At 33.6% G+C, this 21,046-nt stretch overlaps 1 protein-coding gene across 4 annotated transcripts in view; it reads left to right on the top strand.

The window, feature by feature from the left end:
* LOC130649614 (sorting nexin-29-like) overlaps nucleotides 1-11,430 on the top strand; it is a 28,060-nt gene extending 16,630 nt beyond the window's left edge. Inside the window, exons 9-22 of one of the 4 annotated variants that reach the window (XM_057455935.1) lie at nucleotides 233-323; nucleotides 673-1,384; nucleotides 1,560-1,742; nucleotides 2,074-2,122; nucleotides 2,201-2,228; nucleotides 2,387-2,450; nucleotides 2,623-2,846; nucleotides 3,302-3,408; nucleotides 3,682-3,939; nucleotides 4,278-4,352; nucleotides 4,427-4,492; nucleotides 6,393-6,532; nucleotides 6,793-6,870; nucleotides 11,168-11,430. In XM_057455935.1, coding sequence (XP_057311918.1) covers nucleotides 233-323; nucleotides 673-1,384; nucleotides 1,560-1,742; nucleotides 2,074-2,122; nucleotides 2,201-2,228; nucleotides 2,387-2,450; nucleotides 2,623-2,846; nucleotides 3,302-3,408; nucleotides 3,682-3,939; nucleotides 4,278-4,352; nucleotides 4,427-4,492; nucleotides 6,393-6,532; nucleotides 6,793-6,870; nucleotides 11,168-11,225 — 2,133 coding nt within the window. In that variant the 3' untranslated portion in view covers nucleotides 11,226-11,430. Of the gene's footprint in view, nucleotides 1-232; nucleotides 324-672; nucleotides 1,385-1,559; nucleotides 1,743-2,073; nucleotides 2,123-2,200; nucleotides 2,229-2,386; nucleotides 2,451-2,622; nucleotides 2,847-3,301; nucleotides 3,409-3,681; nucleotides 3,940-4,277; nucleotides 4,353-4,426; nucleotides 4,493-6,392; nucleotides 6,533-6,792; nucleotides 6,882-7,052; nucleotides 8,587-11,167 lie in introns of those variants that run through there. The other 3 variants (XM_057455938.1, XM_057455936.1, XM_057455937.1) reach the window with 3 other exon arrangements.
* Nucleotides 11,431-21,046: the final 9,616 nt, after the last annotated feature.

Below are 21,046 nucleotides of genomic sequence, written 5' to 3'. Positions count from 1 at the left end.
TTTAAATCTGAACAAATTGATAGGAAAGCGGGTAGTAATTTCCCAACTAAATAAATTTTAGCACTGCTTATGAGTTCACAACAACTTTGAACACTTGAACAAATATTCTTCAGCATATTAAAAAGCAAAAAAAAAGGGACATTTAATTTCATAATGATTTTTTAAGCAAACACTTGGAGAAAGAATAAACACACAAAGAATAAACTTTTACCTTGATCTACTTTTTTACTAGGTGTCTTTACATAACACAACAGCAAGAAATTTTAAAACGCATAGAAGAGTCAATTCGAGTCCACTTCCTGTTATGGCTGGCTTTGATACTGGTATGTATAAGGAAATAACTATTGTCAAATAATTAAAGAAAACAACTTTGTTCTGATTGTGACACGCAATTTCACCCATCCAAATAAGAACAACTGTACAGTATGTAAAGCATTGTCATGCCAAGTAATAGGCTCTAAAGAAAGCAAAATGAATATGAAGTTTGACAGCCTAATACCAATACAGAAAGGATACTGAAAGCTGATTATTTTTTGCACTGTCTGGTTCACTTTTGTTGCTACTGCAGCCTATTCACTTTTCTAACATCGTTGTGAGTGGTTGCAGCAGCACCACATGATGAAACTTCGAATCACGTATTTACATGTGCTCTGAAAGTTATGTTTTTTTTAGAACCTTCAATATTAAAAAAGATAAACGTTAAAAAGAAGAAGAAAAGGAAAGTGGCGACAATAAACGATTTAGAAGAAGTACCTGGCGAAATTTACTCATCTTCATACGGCGATACCAAAAACATGTTGCCACACGATGTAAAACAATTATCTTCCTCCTATGGAGGCTATAATAACATTTCTGATGAATTGTCTAGTAATATAAATCCTTATACGAATGAGAAGGAAGCCACCGTGGACATTGAGACGAGATCTGCTCCTGTTTCTCCTCTCATGTCAAATGATTTTGTGAATTTTAAACAAACTCAAGATAATTCTATTTCTAACCAATTACACATGTCTAGCTTAAGTGATACTCCTCAGAATATGAACACGTCCAATGAACATGCTAATATAACGATATCTAATTTCGCACCAGATGAAGAAACTTTACTATTGTGTGGAAATAAAACTCTTGAAATTCATGAAAACTTAAAAGCTGATGAGCGAAATATCATTACCACTGATACCATTATATCTGTGTCTATGACTAGTAATGAGTTGTCAACTACAAGTGATACTTCTACCACTACTGCTGCTACTACTACAGACAGTAGTGATGTTACTCAGAGCAATATTGCTACGGAAAGAGCGTCTCTACCTAACTTATTTTCGAAAGTGGCATGTAAAAATGATGGTTTTTTAAGTGAAAATCAAACTGTATCGTACTCCAGGTAATACTGCTTTCCAAATTGAATTTGAAAAAAACGAAGGTACATGCTATTCTATGTCTCCTTGTCATCTTAGCCATGACTAAAAAATAATTTTTATAACTTTGCCATTAATTATTTGTAGCCCGTGACGAGTTAATGAATTTCCAACACACTTATATTTTTTCAAATATTCCAGCCCATCTGATTCGTGCACAGAAGTGGAATCGTTAGGGAGTGAGAATTCAAAATATGTCCAGTTATTTATGTCGTACGACCAAGAATCATCACAAGCGGCCAGTGACACGCTTGCCTTATTGACCGCCAGCACAGAAAATAATGTATTTGACATAGAGACTGCAGAAGAACCAGACGGTGTAAGGTATGAATTAATGGTTCTACCCAAATTGTTATTTTAGGTAGTCTTTCAAACCTTGCCTTTCATCACATGTGCCAATTTATTCAGAAAAACATAAACAATATAGAATCTGAAGCACAGTGTATATCTTACTAAATTTGTTTATGACATGGGCTATTTCTATCTGTTTGCATAAACGCCGATTTTATTTTCAAAATTCAACTTGTCCACGACTTGCTTACTAAATTTCCATATTTCTGTCTCAAGGATTTAAAGCACCAACTTCCATCATGGTTTAAGACGTTATAACACTCCATTGCGGAATAGCATAGTATTGTTTTCTCATTTCTTTTAGCCCTGACATGGAAAAATACATTCCAAAAGTGTCTCCACCACCATCGACGGTATGCATATGACATCTGTACCTTATATGTGTGTGCAGATGGTGAAAAATTGCATTTAACTGCTTTTGTTTATTTTAGATGGCAGGTACTGGTAATTTGTCTGCAGGTAGTGTTATTTTTTTGAAGTTTTTGTAGTTATCATTATTATTATGCAGGGTAAAAATCTTTTAAATCATATAAACATTGCTAACTGTTGTTATAATAAGATGTTATTGTTATTGTTATAACTTCCCTGCAATATATACAGATGTTCTTTTGTATCAGGGGATTTGAAACAAGCAGTTCTTGCTACTGCAAAGAAGAAAGATGAAGTAGAAGAACAGAATCGGTAGGTAAAGAGGGAATGTCTTCTTATCCTTATCATCCTATCATCATAAACAATTTTACAGAAATTGCACAAGTTATATATCGTTTTTGTGTGAAAAAGTTGACTTACTTCCACATCAAAACCGTCGACAAGTGTTCCCAAAATTTCTTTAATCATGACCTTTCAACTTTAGTGTGTTGCAAGCAGCGCTAGATGAACAAAGAGAGCTCGTGCGCTCCACGCAGTCTGACTATGAAACACTGCAAGTCGAATCCCATGCGAAAGACGAATCGAATAAAAAGAAAATCGTCGATTTAACTCGAGAAGTTGATGTTTTAAAAAACCAATTGAAAAAATATGTAGCCGCTGTACAAATGTTGCGAAAGGATAAAATCCTTTCTAAGGAAGCTAAAGAAGGTAGGAAGAGACAATATTCCAGAAAGTGGGATAGGTTTCCCCCTTTTATTCTTTCCAACACTTTTCTTTCGACATCAGAGGAGAGGCGAGTAACATGAGTTAACGTTTCTTTAGTCAGTTTTTGTAAGAGAAATTTGTTTTCTCAAAACCACGTTTTTTTTTATTTGGATCAAAGATTATTTGTATCTGATATTCGAGCTCTGTGGGCAACTTTAAACACCAGTCTCTAGTAATCTTAGCACAAGTGTATTGTTGTTTTTTTTATTAATTTTGTCTCGCCTGATTGACAGTGGATTTATTTATTTGATATCCAATTGTTCTGCTGGTGTGTTTGGAGCAGCACACACGTTTCTCACAGCATGATTTATCATGGAGTAAGCAAACATGTGTAAAGATTAACAGTAAAAACTTACAATTATTTTAAACGCGATGAATTGAAGTATCTCTTCTTCTAGCTATTGTAAACCTTCGCGTACCAGCAGAAGATGTCCCTATTCCTCTCAAACCAAAAGATAGAACAACAAGCGAAAATGACAGCATCTTCGAAGATAAACTTGCCCAGGTATAACTCGTGCTTTTTATTTTCGTGGTACTTGTTTTTGAAAAAACAGCATCGCTCATCATTGTTTTAACCACTATTTAATTTGGAAGATGACGTATCTGGCAGTTTCTTTGTGTTACAAGTAAAGGTTAAACAGCATTGAAACAACCTTAATAGCCATTGGTAGCTATCCACAAAAACAGTGAAATTAAATTTTGTTTCACAGTGCTACTGCCAATTAAAAAATAGCAACATATTGTTTTTTAGTTCTGTTTCAAATTTTCTCATGTTTAGATGGCAGAAATGCATGGTGAATTGATGGAATTTCAAGAAACACTTCAACGACAACTTGTTGCGCGAGATAGTCAGATATCTCGCATGAAACAAGAACTCGTCTCCTTGAGAGGTCCCCTTCCACAAGATTTGGAAGGTACTGAAACTGTTCAAGACTCCAGTCAAAGTTTATGCGCGAGAAACAGGCCACTAATTAACATTTGGATACCTTCTGTGTTTCTGAAGGGAAAAGGAACCGACGCACACCATTTATACCAGGTTGGTCTATTTTGATGTCCTGCTGCTTGTGTGTGTTTTTGTCTCCTCAAACTTTTCCTTACTCTAAAACGATGCAAAGTAAATAGAAAGTAGGATATATTGAAGTAAACCCTTTTTTATTTAAAATACATTAAAAGAAACTTTTCCGAGCAGCAAAACGCAAATATTTATAGTTGCGTCTTGCTACCTCGTCATCAAACCTCTTTCGTAATAAGAACGTTTAAAAAACCCTGACCTGCATCTACGGAGGTAGATTTTGAGTTACTGGTACCTACTAATTTATTTATTCTATCCTTTTTACGATGCGTAAAATATTTCACAGTACTGATTTTTGTTAGATCTACATTCGAATAGACGACGAAGAATGGAACATCTATCGAAGATACTCACAATTCAACAAATTGAACCTCCTGGTAAGAAACGATTGTGACTAATCTTCATCGTATTCAAGTGTTGTATTTTATAGTCAATTTCAATTTCGTTGTAGATGTGTAAGTCCTATCCAGAGTTAGAAAACTTCGATTTTCCCAAAAAGAAAATGTTTGGAAAAAAGGTAATAAATGTTTTGCGTTGCTTGATTATCCGAGTTGCAATTTAAATCCTCAACATTAACAAAAGTCATTTGTTTAATAAAATTACCCGCAAAAACTGTAATACCATAAAAAAAAACCGGCAGTACTCCTGACGTGCCAACATGTTAAAAAGGAAATGAAAAGCCCTTGCAGGCTAAAATATTTCAGATTCAAAATATTGCGTGCATAAAAACGAGGCAAAATAGTGGTAAACAGCACGGTGTGGCAATTATTAAGACTTTGGAGCGTGGCAGAAAGTTTAGGGATGAACTATACATATCTGCTGATAGCATTTTCACATCAACAACTACATTTGCTCCAAGTAAAAACAGAACTTTTAAAGACTTAGTTATGGACAACCCTGTAAAAAGTAATGCTGACAAAAAGGTATCCATCTAACGTTATGATCCTAGAATTAATCATAGTTTGTGTAACATAAATCCAAGAATATTAAAACTGCAAGAAGATATGCTTATGGTTGACAAACAGGTTGGTTTTGCTCATTGTATTGACAGTACACGAAAAAGAAAAAACAACTTGTCCGATCTACATTGTCACACCAACTACTACCGTTAGAACATACCATCAAGATTGTTACTCATATCAATATATCAAATACTTCAAATAAATCAAAACATAACGAAACACAACCCTATGAGTTTATTGATGTAGATTCTGTATTAATCCCAAAAGATTTGGGTAAATTAAATCAACATTACACACACCTAGCCGTTCAGTAAAGTCGTTTATAGTATCATCAATTAGTTTTCGTTTAACATTGAATTCCTCAGTTTTGATAGTTTCTAATTCATCAGGAGTGAAAAACCAGGTTGTTCTTCAGAATCAGGTGAAGAACTTTCATATGTGCTTTCAGAATCTGTTTAAACTAAACATTCCAATGCCTCTTTAACTCTGGGTTTATTAAGAGTAGAACTTTGCATAACAGTACGCAACAAGAGTTACCAGGTCGAGAGGTCGCAATACCTGGATAGATTAAATTATGATCAATTTCTTGCTGACTTTTCTGACTGCTACTTGCCATCACAAATACATATTCTTCTTTTACAAGTCAAGTATGTTTTTAATTACATTATAAGTAGTTTCGTTAAGAAAAACCTGCAATCCTTTAGAAAAATACACAATAAAAGATCATTCACAACGCATAAAAGTATAACACTCACCAGCTGTATTTTTAATGTTTACTAAGTTTACTAAGAAGTGCCTCGTTTTTATGCCGATGATGTAATCGATAATTTAAATTCGGGAAAGGTGTATTGGTTTAAAGGAGTGGAAAATTTGAAGGAGTATCTAGCATAGCTCATCAAATAATATTGAAATAACAGTCTATAACAATATTTGTGATCAAATTCGTAACGCAGTATTCATTCTTATATATCAAGATAAGCACACAGCCGGCGTAGCGCTAGCTCGCGGGGGCAGGTCGAACTTTAAAAGTCGTGACGTTACGGCAATCGGATAAAAAATCGGTGGAAGAAGAAGAAGAAGGAGGAGAAGAAAATGACCGCCCGTTTTAATAAGATCTCGGATGTAATCCGAAATCTTAATAGCAGTTATTTTGCGGATTTTTTTAAATAATCAAAACACGTACAAACTGACCCACTCGTGTATCAGTTTTGCTGCGCACAGACTGTCTTCTACCTTTGCTCGATTGTTTGTCCCAAGTATCGTAAACACATGCACCTAGTAAGTGTATGTGTATACGATATACTGTCTAGTAGTGGAAGTTTCGCATCAAAGCTGATCTACAGGTAACTTAACCTGCACAGCACTCTTCGGAGAAGCTAAGATTAATCCCTGTTGTAATGTTGTAAGTAAGACGAGATTAGAATGTTTACCTCATCTTATATTCTACTTCTTTAGGATATAAAATTCGTGGAAGAACGCCGGCATAAATTACAAGAATACTTACGAACTTTGATTAACATCTGTATATCTAATCATACAGAACTCACATCCAACTCGAGTAAACTGCAGCTTGTCAAAGTTATCCCGTTTTTCGGGTGAGTGCCTTTTTTATTGGTTGACTTCTAATCAAAAATTAAGGTGGGCTATGCATTAATTAGAAAATGTGCTTACAAAATGCATAGTTATTTAACAATATTTCCCCAGCGGTGCCAATCACTGTCGTTTGTCAAATTCTTGTTGCCTCCAAAATACTGATCCGTGTTTAGTCAGTCATTGGTGATGTGTTGTCTCGAACATAAACTTTAAAAGCTGTACTTTTTGCAGAATAATTGAACCAGCCATGTTTTAATTTTAGGGAGAAGTTCGGAGGTTCGGATGAAAGAAAGAATAACAAAAAAGAAAACGCCCCGAAGTCTCCTCACTATACTGGATTGTGAGTTTTGTGTTAGTGCTATCTGTGATTTTTGATTTGTCATTTTTTTTTTGTATACTATGCATTATGGATAGACAGCTTTCCTTGAGAAGTCGTTTTCAATTTTTTCTTTGACTGTATTTTTTGTTCTTCGTACGAGTTAGATTATATTTTAATTAGAGCGGTTTTTAACGTGCGTGTAGGGTATCCTTTCCTGAGATTTGATGTAGTGATCCTAAGTTATATATTGGTGTTATATGAAGTAAAATTGGACAACAAAAAACACGCACGCAAGTACATGATGACAAACACGCTTGTGGCAATACACATTCACCAACACGTGCGTTTGTGTAACACAAACCAACACATACGCTTGTGGGGGCACACACCAACCAACGCATACGCTTGTGGCGGCATACACCAACCAACACATACGCTTGTGGCGGCACACACCAACCAACACGTGTGTTTGTGGCGACACACACCAACCAACACGTGTGTTTGTGGCGACACACACCAACCAACACCTACGCTTGTGGCGACACACCAACCAACACGTACGCTTGTGGCGACACACACGAACTAACACGTGCGTTTGTGACGATACACCAATCAACATGTACATTTGTAGCGACACACATTTACTTACTGCTATACAACGGTTCCAAAGGAACGATTATTTTTAGTGGTGTGATGAATGAGACCAATAAATAATGTTCGTGTAACTCAAGATATTATTTACTGAGTCAGTTTGTTATTACAATTTTGGACGAAATTATTGAAACAAATGCACGTTTTTCGTCAATTATAAAATTTGAACAAAAGGGTCAAATGGTCGATAGTGTAAAGTGGTTACTTTTGCGATCACGTAAGTCTAGTGGACAAACTTATTAGGAGCATACTCTAGCATACCCGCACAACAAAAAAATTCGGGAAAAATGGTGTTGAAATTTAAAATGCTTCGAAATTAGCTTTCCTGTTTCAATCTATTTTGTCGATGATTGTATGTGAGATTGAATATTGTTTTTCATGAAGTTGGCTTATCAGTGACTTAAAAAGTGTACGCTAATCACAAAGGTAATTGTTGAGGAGAATTTCTCTATACACAGAAAATATTATTTTGTATTGTAACATTTGGTTGGCAGTTCAATAGAATATTCACGCTTTGTCTCAGCCATGGGAGAAGGTAAACATAAGGAAAATTTAAAACAAAAATCAAAATAACTTCGTGAAATTCCTCCATGCTTGCTGTTGTCTTCGGTTGTGTGGTACCCGATTCTTTTTATCAGGCTCTTGCGGATTTGTTTTCTAAATCATTTAAAGAATTTCAGTAAAAAATTAAATTGGTATTAACTCGTGAAAAAAAACACCATTTTTGTCTTTATTATTTAAACTATCTGTAACGTTGTTGGTTTTTTATGATATGATTTCACGTGATCATTATCTTCTGGTACTCTGTTTTAGAGCGTGTTCTTTTAATTTTAATTTTTATAAATTATGACGAATATACAATGCTTAGGTAATATTTTTTTGAAACTCGACTTATTAGTGTATATATTTTTTACATTAGTGAGAAACGCTTTATCCGCAGTTGTTCAAAACGCGCTTTATATTACTTAGAGATTTTTTTAGTATTTCTTTTAAAAATAGCGCAAGTCATCATATTTTTTATGTATAAAAATTCTACCAAATGTGTAAATATGAATGGTATTTTGAAAATACATATACCTGGAATAATTTTGTTTTTTTAAAAGTTTTATGGTAGGATGTAACAAACACATTCGATTCGTTCGATAGTTAGATACTGTACTTTGATTGGTTAAGATGTCTTTTATTCTTTTGTTTCTCTGCAAAAAAATTTAATAATTTCAACTTTATGTGTGAATTGCTTTAATTTTTCCATGCGCGTTAAATCTTGGAGGAAATAAACTCAGACTTTCACATTGTGTTGCCATGTAACTAATGATTAGGATGGAAAACAACTGGCAATTTAGCCTGTGCGTTTATGACGAAAGGGTATGCGAAGAAGAAAAAAAAGTAATGCATGCTTTAATGATTGGTATTCTTACAAAAATAATTATTTTTTTTAAAATCGCCTGGGGAGATATAGAGATAGATAAGGAGATAGATAGGTAAAGACAGCCCACAGCCCGGACGCTGATAAGTTCGCGAAATAGAAAATTTCATTTGCCAATTTAATGACCAATCTGAACAGATTGGTTATTAAATTGGCAATGAAAGGGTACATGTATATTGAGTCAAAAATTCAGAAAATTAGTACCAATAAGGCAACTGTCTTTGTTCTCAAGCTCCTCATCGCTATTTATATTGTTTGCCATTCTATATTAGGTTTTATACTTTATTTTATACGTTATTTTAGGCTAAGATGAGAGCTTATTTCTTGTGTTGAATATCATTTGATTTCACTTTCGTTTTCTTGGAATTTTGGCGCCTAATTTTGCTTATCATTTCACTGGATTCGTTACAGAATAGTAGTCTCATAGAAACTAGGGTCAAGTCCACGTGTAAATTCGAGTTACAGAGGCCTTTTTGACTTTCTCTAGGAAGAAAAAGGCCACAACTCTTGTCAAATTTTTTTCTTGAAATTCAGACAATCCCGGTCAAAAATAATGGCAGTAAACCCTTTTTTCATGTGTAGCAAGAGCTTGATAAGTACAAAGCCCCCTTTTCCCCAGTATCAATGTTCAAAAGTTGTGCTAACGCGTTTCCAAACATTGATAATGGGGGAGAGGGGGTAAGAAAGGATTATACTGCACTTTTTGTAGCTTACTGCCAATATATTTTGACCGGGATTGTAGCTATCCAGCTAGCTACATAAAACAGTGCTTTGATAAGAGTGCCAGTCCTTAAAGAGCCAGCTTAAAAAAACTTTGTCCTGCTTTTTTGTAGTATTTCCAAAGCTGGACACCCAGCTCCTGTTCCTATTGGAAAAAGGGTCTACTTCTATCAGATATAAAGATATTCATTCGCACAGGATTTTTTTTATATTTTCCGCAAAAACGTTGTCGAAGCGTGACAAAATTTTATTTTTGCTTGCACCGAGCAGCCAGGGGGAACTGATGATTAGCCTGCAACAAAGCATATAGTTAGCTGATGAAGGATAATTAGACGCTACGCTTAGTATAATTAGCCGTTAAAAGCTTCTTTGTCTCCTTTAAAACTGTGTCTTTTCCATGTTTTTTCTTGAAATCAGAATAGTGTTGTTGTTTAATAATACGACATATTGCTACAGTAAAATTGATAACTATTTTGCACAATCGTTTCTTGTTCCCTATTTTTGGTTTTAATTGAAGCACAACTTTATGTGGATCTATATAATTATAGATGGCTATAGGAAGATCGATACGAAGAAAAGTGTGGAAATTTAAGTAAAAAAAAAATTATCTACTGTATAAGTAGTTGTATGAGCAGCTAGTTATACTGTACGCACTGTATATATTTATATAATTATTCTGCATAGAATTAGGCAAGACCCATTTACGGTTCGGGCTCTAACAGACAATTCCCTGCAACATCCCAAAGCCCACACAGTGTGCCTTCTCCCCAATTTTCCTCACATGGCTTTGATTAACCCAAGCCCTGGAAGAGAAATTGCGTCAAAGGGAATCGAATCCCTCAGGCTTATAATTATACCGTGCCATTGAAAACGGCTAACTATTCTGTCACTGGCTAATTAATTATCAGTTCTCCTTGAGTGCCTAATTTGCCTGAAAATCTTTTTCGAACTCACCCAAAGTATCACAAAGATTTTTTAGAAAAGACTTGATTTTTAAAAATCTCACGAAATGAACCATCGATTTATCAAATCTGAAAATTTATTGTGTGTTTACCCTCTTATTTTCAACTTGGTGAATTTCTCAATTTGAAATTTCATAAGTTAGATATGTTTAACTTTTTGGATTTGTCAAACAAAACAATGACCAATCAGTTTCCTTAAAATCAAAAAATCGCATTCAAATTTGAGAAATCAATAAATCGATTTCAAGAAAATATATCCTGTATTGTCCACAGGTTTCAAAATCATGTGTGATACATGATTTTGAAACCTGCTTAATATGTTACTTGTTTAACAAAGATCAAAAGCCAGCTTGATTAAATTTATATACATATATTTGTATATATAATATAGCTTGTGTATCACATGGCATTGATTTGTATCTTTTTAATAATTTCCCTTTTCAAATCAAAGAGGCGAAGAAAGGTTAAAAAGACAATAATTAAACAAACTGATTTTAATGCATTTTGTGGTAAAATTGTTTTCTTATTTCTCATTTTTAAAATGTACTTTCTTTTTCAGATCAGCTGTTCAAACCATGCACCATCAGCATTTAAACAAATCTTCAACAAGAGAGTAAATTTTGAAGGCCTAAATACTGAAATATTCATATGCTAATATGTATTTATTGCAGAATTAATTAACAATGAACTACTTCATCATTTAAATTCGGCTCATTCAGAAGTTTTATATTGGAATCGTCAAGTTTGTACACAACAACATTTGTATTCTAGAATTTTCAGAATTTTCCTGATGTTATTTTAGAATACTTCCTATAGCTATGTAAAAAATTATTTTTTATTTATTAAGTTATATTTTAACATTGCAGGTTATTTACAATAATAATTAAGAACTGGGATACTCAGTGATTTGTTTACCCCATAATTTTCCGTTTTCAAGGCTTGCTTTAGATTTTAAAATGTTTAGATTAATGGCGGAAATCTTTAAGCCCCTGGCTTCTTGTTTTTTTTTTGCATCAGAATTACTCAATTCATGCTTTTACACATAATGATGAAAAGAGAAAGCGTGTTAAATAAGATATGCACAACAACATCCGGAAATCTGGTTTAATATCGCATAATCTGGTTCAGTTTCGGATAATTCGCACTTTCTTTACCTTGAACATGTACATAGGAAAAAAATTGGCTGTTGTGGATGTTGAATGCGAGCATTCACTACGTGTGTTTAGGTGGTTGCTATTTTTATTTTTTTATTGCAATTATCAGCCAATTTAAATTTTTTTACTCGTATTTTAATCTAATCTAATGCGATAAATTTTATCGCTGTAGAAGATTTTTTGGACCTACCTGGTACAGGTGCGTCTGTTGGCATCTTTTCTTAGAATTGGATCCTCAGAATTGGATCATTGCTTTTTCTTGATTTTTTGCACAAAAATAGAAGACAATAGACCCTTGAATGTGACAAAGTCAGTTTTTTTACATAAACTCTTATCAGCTCAGAAATGGCGGATTTATGTGCAAAAAGAGTCAAGACAGTTGAAAAAATACGGATTCTACGACACTTTTCAGGATTGGATGATTAGTTTTTGCTGACGTTTTAAATCCAGGCAGCCACTGAAATTTCACTTGTGTTTTTTGTTACGATTGATTAGCTATAGCAACTCAACCATGGATGGTGTTAACTCTCAATTAAAAGCCAGTGATGTTTCAAACTTCTCATTAACGACAGCATGCATCTAATTAGTGTTAATTGACCTCTTCTGAATATTTCAAATTACTTTCACGTGAGTTCATCAATTTTAAGAAGGCTAGCAAATGATTATGTGACGTCATTTCTATATTTAAATATTTTACAAAGCTGTCAAAGCCACATGGTTTTTATGCACGTTGGAAATATTCAGCCATCAGATTTCTATGTTCATTTTCAACAACTTTTATACGTAGCTAAATGTCTTATGCAAGTCCTTAAGAATAAGTTGCAAAATCGACTTTTTTTTGTTTCTTTTATATCATAATTACCCATATTCTAATTCCCAAATGCTTTTTAAAATTTTATCGTAATTTTTGTTATGAAATTATATTAAAAAAATCTTTCTTTTTATTAAAAAATTAGTCCTCCCACAGAACCAATGAATCTGCTTTCACAAAGACTGGAAATAATTATCATAATGGTGTAACTACCGAGGCACTACCTACACGTACGGAGGTGGCGTGGCAAGAAGGATGATGCGGCAAGAAGGGTGATCAACTACTTTACACATTCCTGCTTCTTGAAATTCGTAGTTAGTTCGGCTTGAAAATAATAAATAAAGATTTCTTTAGATAATATATCCTCCGTATAGCGTGCTTTATTTTATTATGTTGCTCAGGAAAATCACTTTCAAAATATCAAAAAAAACAAAAACAGAAAAAGATTTTATAAAAACACTCTCTGCCCCAACCAGGACGGGTGATAAAATGCTGGACATATTATACTTCTCAGGCTAATGTCAGTATGTGGCTGCTAGCTGAAAGAGTAAGCAAGACATCTTTAACCGAAGTAATCCAGAATTTGTGTCACCTGTTTCAAAGCACAAGAATATTATAGTTCTTACGGAGATTGATAAAATTAACACCATATTCAAGTGATGATTCAACTTCCGTCCTTGTAGATGATCAAAAACCCTCGTTTGTATACCCGTATCTTCCGAAATAATTAACCATAGATAATTGGAAAATATATTAACCCAGTGTGAATAATGTTTAAAACATTCAAATTACAAAAATATGGTTTTTGACAATGACAAATTGAACGGACACTTATGACATACTTTGTTGCAGTACTGAGGTACCGCTAATTTGATTTCTGGTCACGCAAATGATGTCGTTATTTCCTGATTAGAGTATGCATGAAAAGTATAAATTGAATGTAGAACGTCTACAGTAGCAGTCCGTCGTCATTGTTTCGAGCGATACTTGTTTCTTGGATACAAACCATGAAAGGTTCCATATTAGTTTACTCATCTTTTTGTTCTTCTTTTTTTAGACTTTTTATTCTTCTTGTTCATGCTTTTTTTGCTGTTTTTCACAGTTAGCAAGCAACCTGTTATTTTAAATAATCCACTTGATACAGTGAAGTAAAGGAGTTTTATTTTGGGCAAATTTTAGAATTTCTTTTTCTTCTTTTTTAGGTTTCATAGCTATTACAATCTTTGCAACGTATCTTTGTTTATCTGTGAACACACAAACCACGACGGTAAGCTATCCTTTATAAACTTTTTTTTTCGGTTTTTGTTTGGATTTTGTCTGTTGCTTCATTTTCTTCCTTGAGTTTGTTTTAAAAACGTTATCTAATTATTTTAAAAAACGCGGGAAAACCAAATTTGCCTGTTTACATATTTGATTTATTTATTTATTTTGTAGCAGTGTCCGATCATGAGGATTTGCACCGATCATGCTGATTGTGAATACAGCGGAAGCAGCGACAACTGTCTATGTAAGAAAACCAACAACGAGGGAGGGTGCAAATGCAATACTGTGACCAACAATATGGCGTATTGTGTTCCACCAATGGGAACAATACTTGATAAATAACTGAGATTTTTACAGAGTGCTGAATGTAATTTTATTTCGACGTGTTGTGTAAATATACAATTAAAGAAGAAAGAAATCAAAAAATTGTCACTGGTCCCCTTGTATTTTCAACGGAAACGCTTTAATCTGAATGGTTGTTTTTTATGAAGCTGTATATGGGGCAAAATTCGTGTATGGTTTTCGTCGTGTCGTAAATGCTTTTCGTCTTGTCGTATCTTTCTTCGTGGTGTGGTTTTTGTCGCGTCGCACTTTGCGGGGTGGTTTTACGTTTCGTCGAGTCGTATTTGTTTTCGTCGCGGCGTATTTCACTTTGCGGGGTATTTCACTTTGCGGCGTATTTCACTTCGTGGCGTATTTCATTTTGTGGCGTATTTCACTTCGCGGTGTATTTTACTTCGTGGCGTATTTCACTTCGTGGCGTATTTCACTTCGTGGCGTATTTCATTTTGTGGCGTATTTCACTTCGCGGCGTATTTTACTTCGTAGCGAAAATTTTTATGCTTTTTTAACACGAAATTACTAAATTCGTGTAACGCTTACAAGTCACATGAATAAAGTGCAGTAAAATAAACAAAACCTTTAGTTCAGTGCTAAAAATTATATTCTATTTTTAAGTTCTATTTATAATGACAAAAATAATAGCTAGCTCTACCCAGTAGAAAGACCAAGTCCATTAGAAAGAAGGTGAAATATATTGTGTAAAATATTAAGAAAATTAATATTTCCGTGTAAAAAAAGCATAACTATTTCGCCACAAAGTGAAATACCCCACGAAGTGACATACGACACGACGAAACATGAGATCACACCAACATGAGTAATACGCCACGACGAAAACCATTACGACGCGAAGAAAACCACACCACGAAAAAAGATACGACACGACGAAAATGCAACGAAAACCATGCACAAATATTGTCCCATATATAACTCCATAGTTTTTTAATTATTATGTGCACGAGTTTTTTTAATACATAGTAATTTATCGTGCTCACTTTTACATATGCTTAAAGATATTTTTCTATGTTTTTATGTTTTTAGACATTAATACAGAAGAGTCTCCATAACTCGAACGGCCAGGGGAAAAAGGAAACCGTTCGAGTTAAGGAGACGTTCGAGTAGTAGAGGTTTTCAAGTTTTTTCAAAATTTTTCCCTTATTTGCCTACCAGATGAACAAAAACAGTATATTAAGTACCTAGTCTTACTTATTGGGGGTTCTGGGTTGGTGAAATACAAAAACAGAGCGTTTTAGTTGCTTTTTGCTCAAATTTTTTGAAAAAAATCAGTTATAATTGATTGTTTACAAGTATCATCATAATCTCGTTTGATGTTTTTATTTAAGTCCTTTAGGGAAGCCAACATTTCTTCCCCAAATTTCGAGAAAACGCTTTGAAGCAGTTCCTTTTTCAAGCTCTTTGAGGGTACTGTATTTTATTTTACAGGACTTGTTATTGGCTCTACTTCTTTTTGACCCTGTCACAGATGCCATTGTCAGATTGCTATGAAATTCTGTTTTTGAAAATTGGTTGAGAAAGCGTTGTCGTTCGAAACACAAACAAAACATTCAAATCATGCATTCGAACAATATAAGGCCCACAACACACGTAAACATTAAAATATGAAAATGATAAAGAGTTAATGATCAGGAAAACTTATCAATTTTTTTCAAAATGCCACAAAATTCGAGTTATGGAGTCAAAAACCTTCAAGGGACAAAATAATCTGTTCGACTTAAGGGAACATTCGAGTTATGGAGGTTTGAGTAGTAGAGGTTTTTTTATAAGAGTTTATTAGGAAACTTTTACGGTGCCAACGATTTCGTTCGAGTTAAGGAGACGTTCGAGTAATAGAGGTTCGAGTTATGGAGACTCTACTGTATTACATTACATAAGTTGAAACCCACGAAAAGTTTTTTGTGGATTTCAATAATATATTAATGTATAATTTTTTATAAATAAAATGGATTTTATTTATGGGACACAGGTCCGTGTAACTTTTTTATATTCCTCTTTTTTCTCACAAAGAAATTTTCTGAATTTTTAGTACACTTTGGAAACAATATTTTATGAAAAAATATTGTAAAAAAGAATAAAATGTCACGCATTTTTCTCACTGAAAGTAAGTTTGGTGCGAAAATGCAAAATAACTTGAAAACGAGATTAGTTATGACCAAGTTTCGGAATGCTAGTTGTTTACATGCAAGTTTGAAGAATGTATCAACAAAATGTTGATACATTCTTCTTTTGATTTTAACTGTCGGTTTCATAAAATCAATGTTAACAACAGTTATAAAGAGGTTATTGGTAGTGGAAGTGTCACAAAAAAGTTAAAATATTCCAGATTTTAAGTGCGTATCTTTTGTTATATGTTAGCTAGCTATACCTAGCCACCTTTTTAGAATAATGTGAATACATTTTTATTTCACTGTTTTCTAGTAAATTTAGAACTAAAACTTAACGTATAGTTTACTAACGCTGAGTGGCACTTCATATTACTCCGATCAGTTCAAAAAATAAAATTATCTTGCAAGTAGCCAGCTAAGTTACAACCCTAAAACACATATTGTGAATTTCATTGTGAATTTCAACTCTCAATTCCCCCAAAATCAATGTTGAATATTGAATGAGTTTGGTTTATGTTAACATAAAAGCACTTTAGAAATATGGATTAGCTACTATAGGTGAAAAATATTGACTTTTGAGGGAAAGGGGAGGGGCATAGTAAACAGATTTCAACATCAAAAATAATGAAAAGGCTGAATTTTCGAATAACATTTCACAAGTATTTTTTCAGGGTTGTAGCTATTAGCTTAGTTGCATAAGGAACAAACCAATCATTTTCAACATTTGTTGCGCATATTGATATTTGTAATCAACATTTTCAATATTGGCTGTTGTGATTATGTTTCTTATAAGAATGTATGAATTTCAGCTGTAAACGTGCTTAAATGATAGCAAAAACTCAGTCTTAATCTTCTTAAAAACCAAGTCTTTGCGTATTTCCTTTTTTTGCTTATATATACATAAAATCTTGAAAATAAACCTTGCAGAATTGTTTAAATTGTTTATACGCAGAAAATAATTTCCATTGAATGTTTTTAGTGTCGATTTGTGAAAATATTAAATCAAAAATTTTGTTTTTGACCTTACAAAAAATTTCACATTGTCTTTTTTTTTTTTTAATAAAGTTACAGCTTGACATGACAAGCATTTTGTAGACAAGAAAAACAGACAATCCATTTAAACAGCCCAATGTTTGACAGATTAATGTTTATCTCATATTTTCACCAAATGGTAATAACAATCTGCATGAAAAATTAATATTGCAAGTAAACAAACCATATCTGCAATTCTCCGCTACAAACTAAAAATTTGCTCATAACTAATATAAGCTTCGCGGAACGAAAATGGATATGGAAATAGGTCTATTCTCCAGATCATGCATTTATCTCGACCGTAGGCAATTTTACAAGCATAATGTTTCTACAAGTTGAAAAAATTACGAGAGTTGTAACGCACATACACTTACGCTTACGCAATACTTTGCGATATTTTTTCTTTTTTTGCTATCAAGATTAAGCCATGAGCCTATATTTTTCATAAGAAGTTTTAGGTAGGTTTATATTGAGTGGTGGCCTATATTGGGTGGTGACATATATTGAAGGGTGGCTCATATTGAGGTTGGGATCGAGGTTGATTGAGGGAGTAAATATAAAATTAGAGATTTCAGACGTGTGTGAAAATTAACTTTACTTTAAACTACTTCGTCAAATATTTTAATTCATGAACTAGTGGAATTTATGCGTCATAAGCAATGTCATGAGTATTTACATTAGGAGTAGGCATTGAAATTTTGTGTATCTGTTCGTTTTATGGGTTTTAAAAGAAGAGAAGAATTATAAAAGTCGTCATCAACTTATTTAGTATCAGACAAAAATACACTTTACTTATGATACAAATCACCGTCTTGTTGTTATCATTCACCACGGTTATTTTGATTTCCCAAACTTTCGAACAACTCTATTTCTCATCTTTATAACATTTCCTGGTTCCAAAAATTTTTGTTCTTGATGCGGAAACTAAAATATTATTCAAGAAAAGGCAAATGTTGAAACAATTTGTATAAACGCACTCAAATCTGCAAATAGAAGAAGGAGATATGTTTTAAGTGAAGTTATTCACTACTTCAGTGAACATACTAACGAACTAACAAATATCACAGTAGTAGCAAAGGGTAAAACAACAAAAGACCTATGATTTTAAAATCACAATTTAGCGGAATTACAAGCTTTTTTAATGTAAACTTACTTAACAGTGCAGATGAATACACATGCTGGCTGACAAGAAGGAGGATTTAAAATCACAGCCTCTTGGTAACCTAGTTGCATGGAAGTAAGACCAAATTTCACAACATCTTGCCCCTCCCCCACCCTCATACCAGTTCTGACTATGTTACACAACTTCGGCTAGTAACTCAGAAGAAGGAATATCAACATTTTTAAAATCAATAACAACCTTTTTAGGGGAAATTAGTCAGCCGGTAAGTTTACCAGGAGGCAATCAGCCATAAGAATAATTTTTCAGGGGCAGTCCCCCCTTGTACTAATATTCGGACCTTCAATTAAACCTTGTGAGGCACAAATGAGCAAAGCTGACGTTATCTCCCGCAGAGCTGCGAATGGAGTTTTGGTTAATTTGTTTTAAAATCCTTAGCTCGTAGGAGAATATACCGTGTATGAGAATGATGGTAGAAGTTCAACTTCTGCCGATAGAAAATGGGCAATTATTTCTGCCCCTCATAAGAAAATTAGTAATTACTCAGAATAACAAGACATATGGAATTTTTCCGGGAATATGTATTTTTTAGTAAAACGCAGGGACGAAAAATATTCCGTTACTGGCTGGCTGATGATTGGAAAACCAAAGAAAGCCTGATAAATATATTGAGAGTTGTGAGACAAAATTATGTATTGAATGGGATATTTTTAAGGAAATTTCTTAAATATAGGATATATAAAAAGATCATGTTGGTTTTCCAATTTTGTCGCCAAGGCTATTCTGCGCCTATTGTAGTATGTCCTTAGAGACTTTACACCAGTATGTCACAGGCATAGATGAGCTGCGGGACGATTGCATATTTTTAGAAGCAATTAGGCGAGTGCAGATAGTTTGGACACTCACACACACATCCTATTTGTGGATTGTTGTTATGTGTATCCACATAGAGATTAATATATTATTATATCTCTCTGGTTTCCATAAGGGTGTCATCCGTGTATAGATTCCTAATTAAATAAGATGTAAAGTTAGATGAATATATAGATTATATGGAACTTTTTTGAATATCACGATAAGTATTGCCACGGGCCAATACTAATCGTAAAAGTCTACCGCAAATTTCGTTCCTATATTACAGTATTATCATTCTAACGTTACTTCTAGTTGAACTGTATTTGTGAAAAAAATGCCGGTGGCTTAGCAATTGATTTAAAAATACACTTAACCCATCTACCTGCTGTCAGAGAAAACTCTAAGAAATTTAGAGCGCCTGAAAGTGAGGCTGAGTATGTCACATATGAAATCATATACCGTTATTATATAATGCGCCTTCTTTTAAGCGCCCCTCCAATAAATGTCTCCCCAAATATCAAATATTTAATAAACGTCCCCTCTAATAAACGCCCCTTCTAATTAACCGATGTTACAGAACTTTTCCATCTTAAATACGGAGTCGAGTGACTTAAACTCACTCTGATGAGAGCCTTCTTATAGAGCGTGACCGACCTATTCTTAATAACATAGTTAAATCGATGTCTTTGGAATTGTTTCAATAATCCTTATTGTTACCATTTTTATTTTTTGTATTAAGTATTTAATGCGTTAGAAACATAATTTGTAAATCAGTGTGATCATGCTCACTTACAAAAAATAAAATATATGGATATTTGAATTGTCATTTTATTCAACATTAATATTTAACTGAACTACTATGTTTTGATTCTATTGGCTAGCTATGCTACTCTAACTACCATTTTTACTCTAATTTTCCTGCAGAAAAGTCTCACATGAAATATATGTGAGGTCTGGAAGTGGTTTTGGTTGTCAGCATTGTTCGATTTGATGTTTTTTATCCGCAGTCATTACGAACTTATTCGACGACACGATCAAGTCAATCAATTTATTAAACTGATTCATTGATTACCTTAACCGATTCGACGACCTGTAATTCCCATCGTTGAATCGAAATACTGACTTGATGACACAAAAAACTACTTGCTGACTCGATAACCCGAATTGTGGTACTGATTCCGCTTTATATATCTTTTTTTTGTCGTTTGCAGCTCTGTGAAAAATATTATTGCCAGAAGCTCACAGTTGATATTTTTCTTTTATGTACATATTTGCATTCGTTATGTAAAGATGTCTACCGTAAATAATCAATTAAGCGCCCACTACCAAATAAGCGCCCTTCTTGTATAAGCGCCCTGAGACAGTCATTTTAATATATTACTATAGCCAAAACGAGCTTTCACTTAAAAACAACTTTGTTCTTAAAATTATCTAACAGCATATAAGTTATGTGAAAATGTTTATCTCTATCTTTTCAAGTGGTTCGTGCCTACGTCATTGACGTGGGAGAATTAACTACCATTTATACGCTCATGTTATGCCTGGTTATTTTAAGACAATTGTTTCCTCTGAAAACGCTTATCGTAACACAAAAATGTGATTTTGTATTAGCGCCTTACTTGATTTACTACCCCTCTCGAATAAGCGCCCATCCTAAAAGTTTTTTCTGTCATTCTGTATCAAAGATGAAAGAAAATTCATCCCAATTGTGGCAATAGTTGTATTATCAGGGTTTTTT

Source organism: Hydractinia symbiolongicarpus, chromosome 7 (assembly GCF_029227915.1).
Source record: "Hydractinia symbiolongicarpus strain clone_291-10 chromosome 7, HSymV2.1, whole genome shotgun sequence".
In the NCBI taxonomy this organism is placed as follows: domain Eukaryota; kingdom Metazoa; phylum Cnidaria; class Hydrozoa; order Anthoathecata; family Hydractiniidae; genus Hydractinia; species Hydractinia symbiolongicarpus.
Note: the sequence above shows the minus strand (reverse complement) of the source record. Positions and strands in the feature narration are given on the sequence as shown.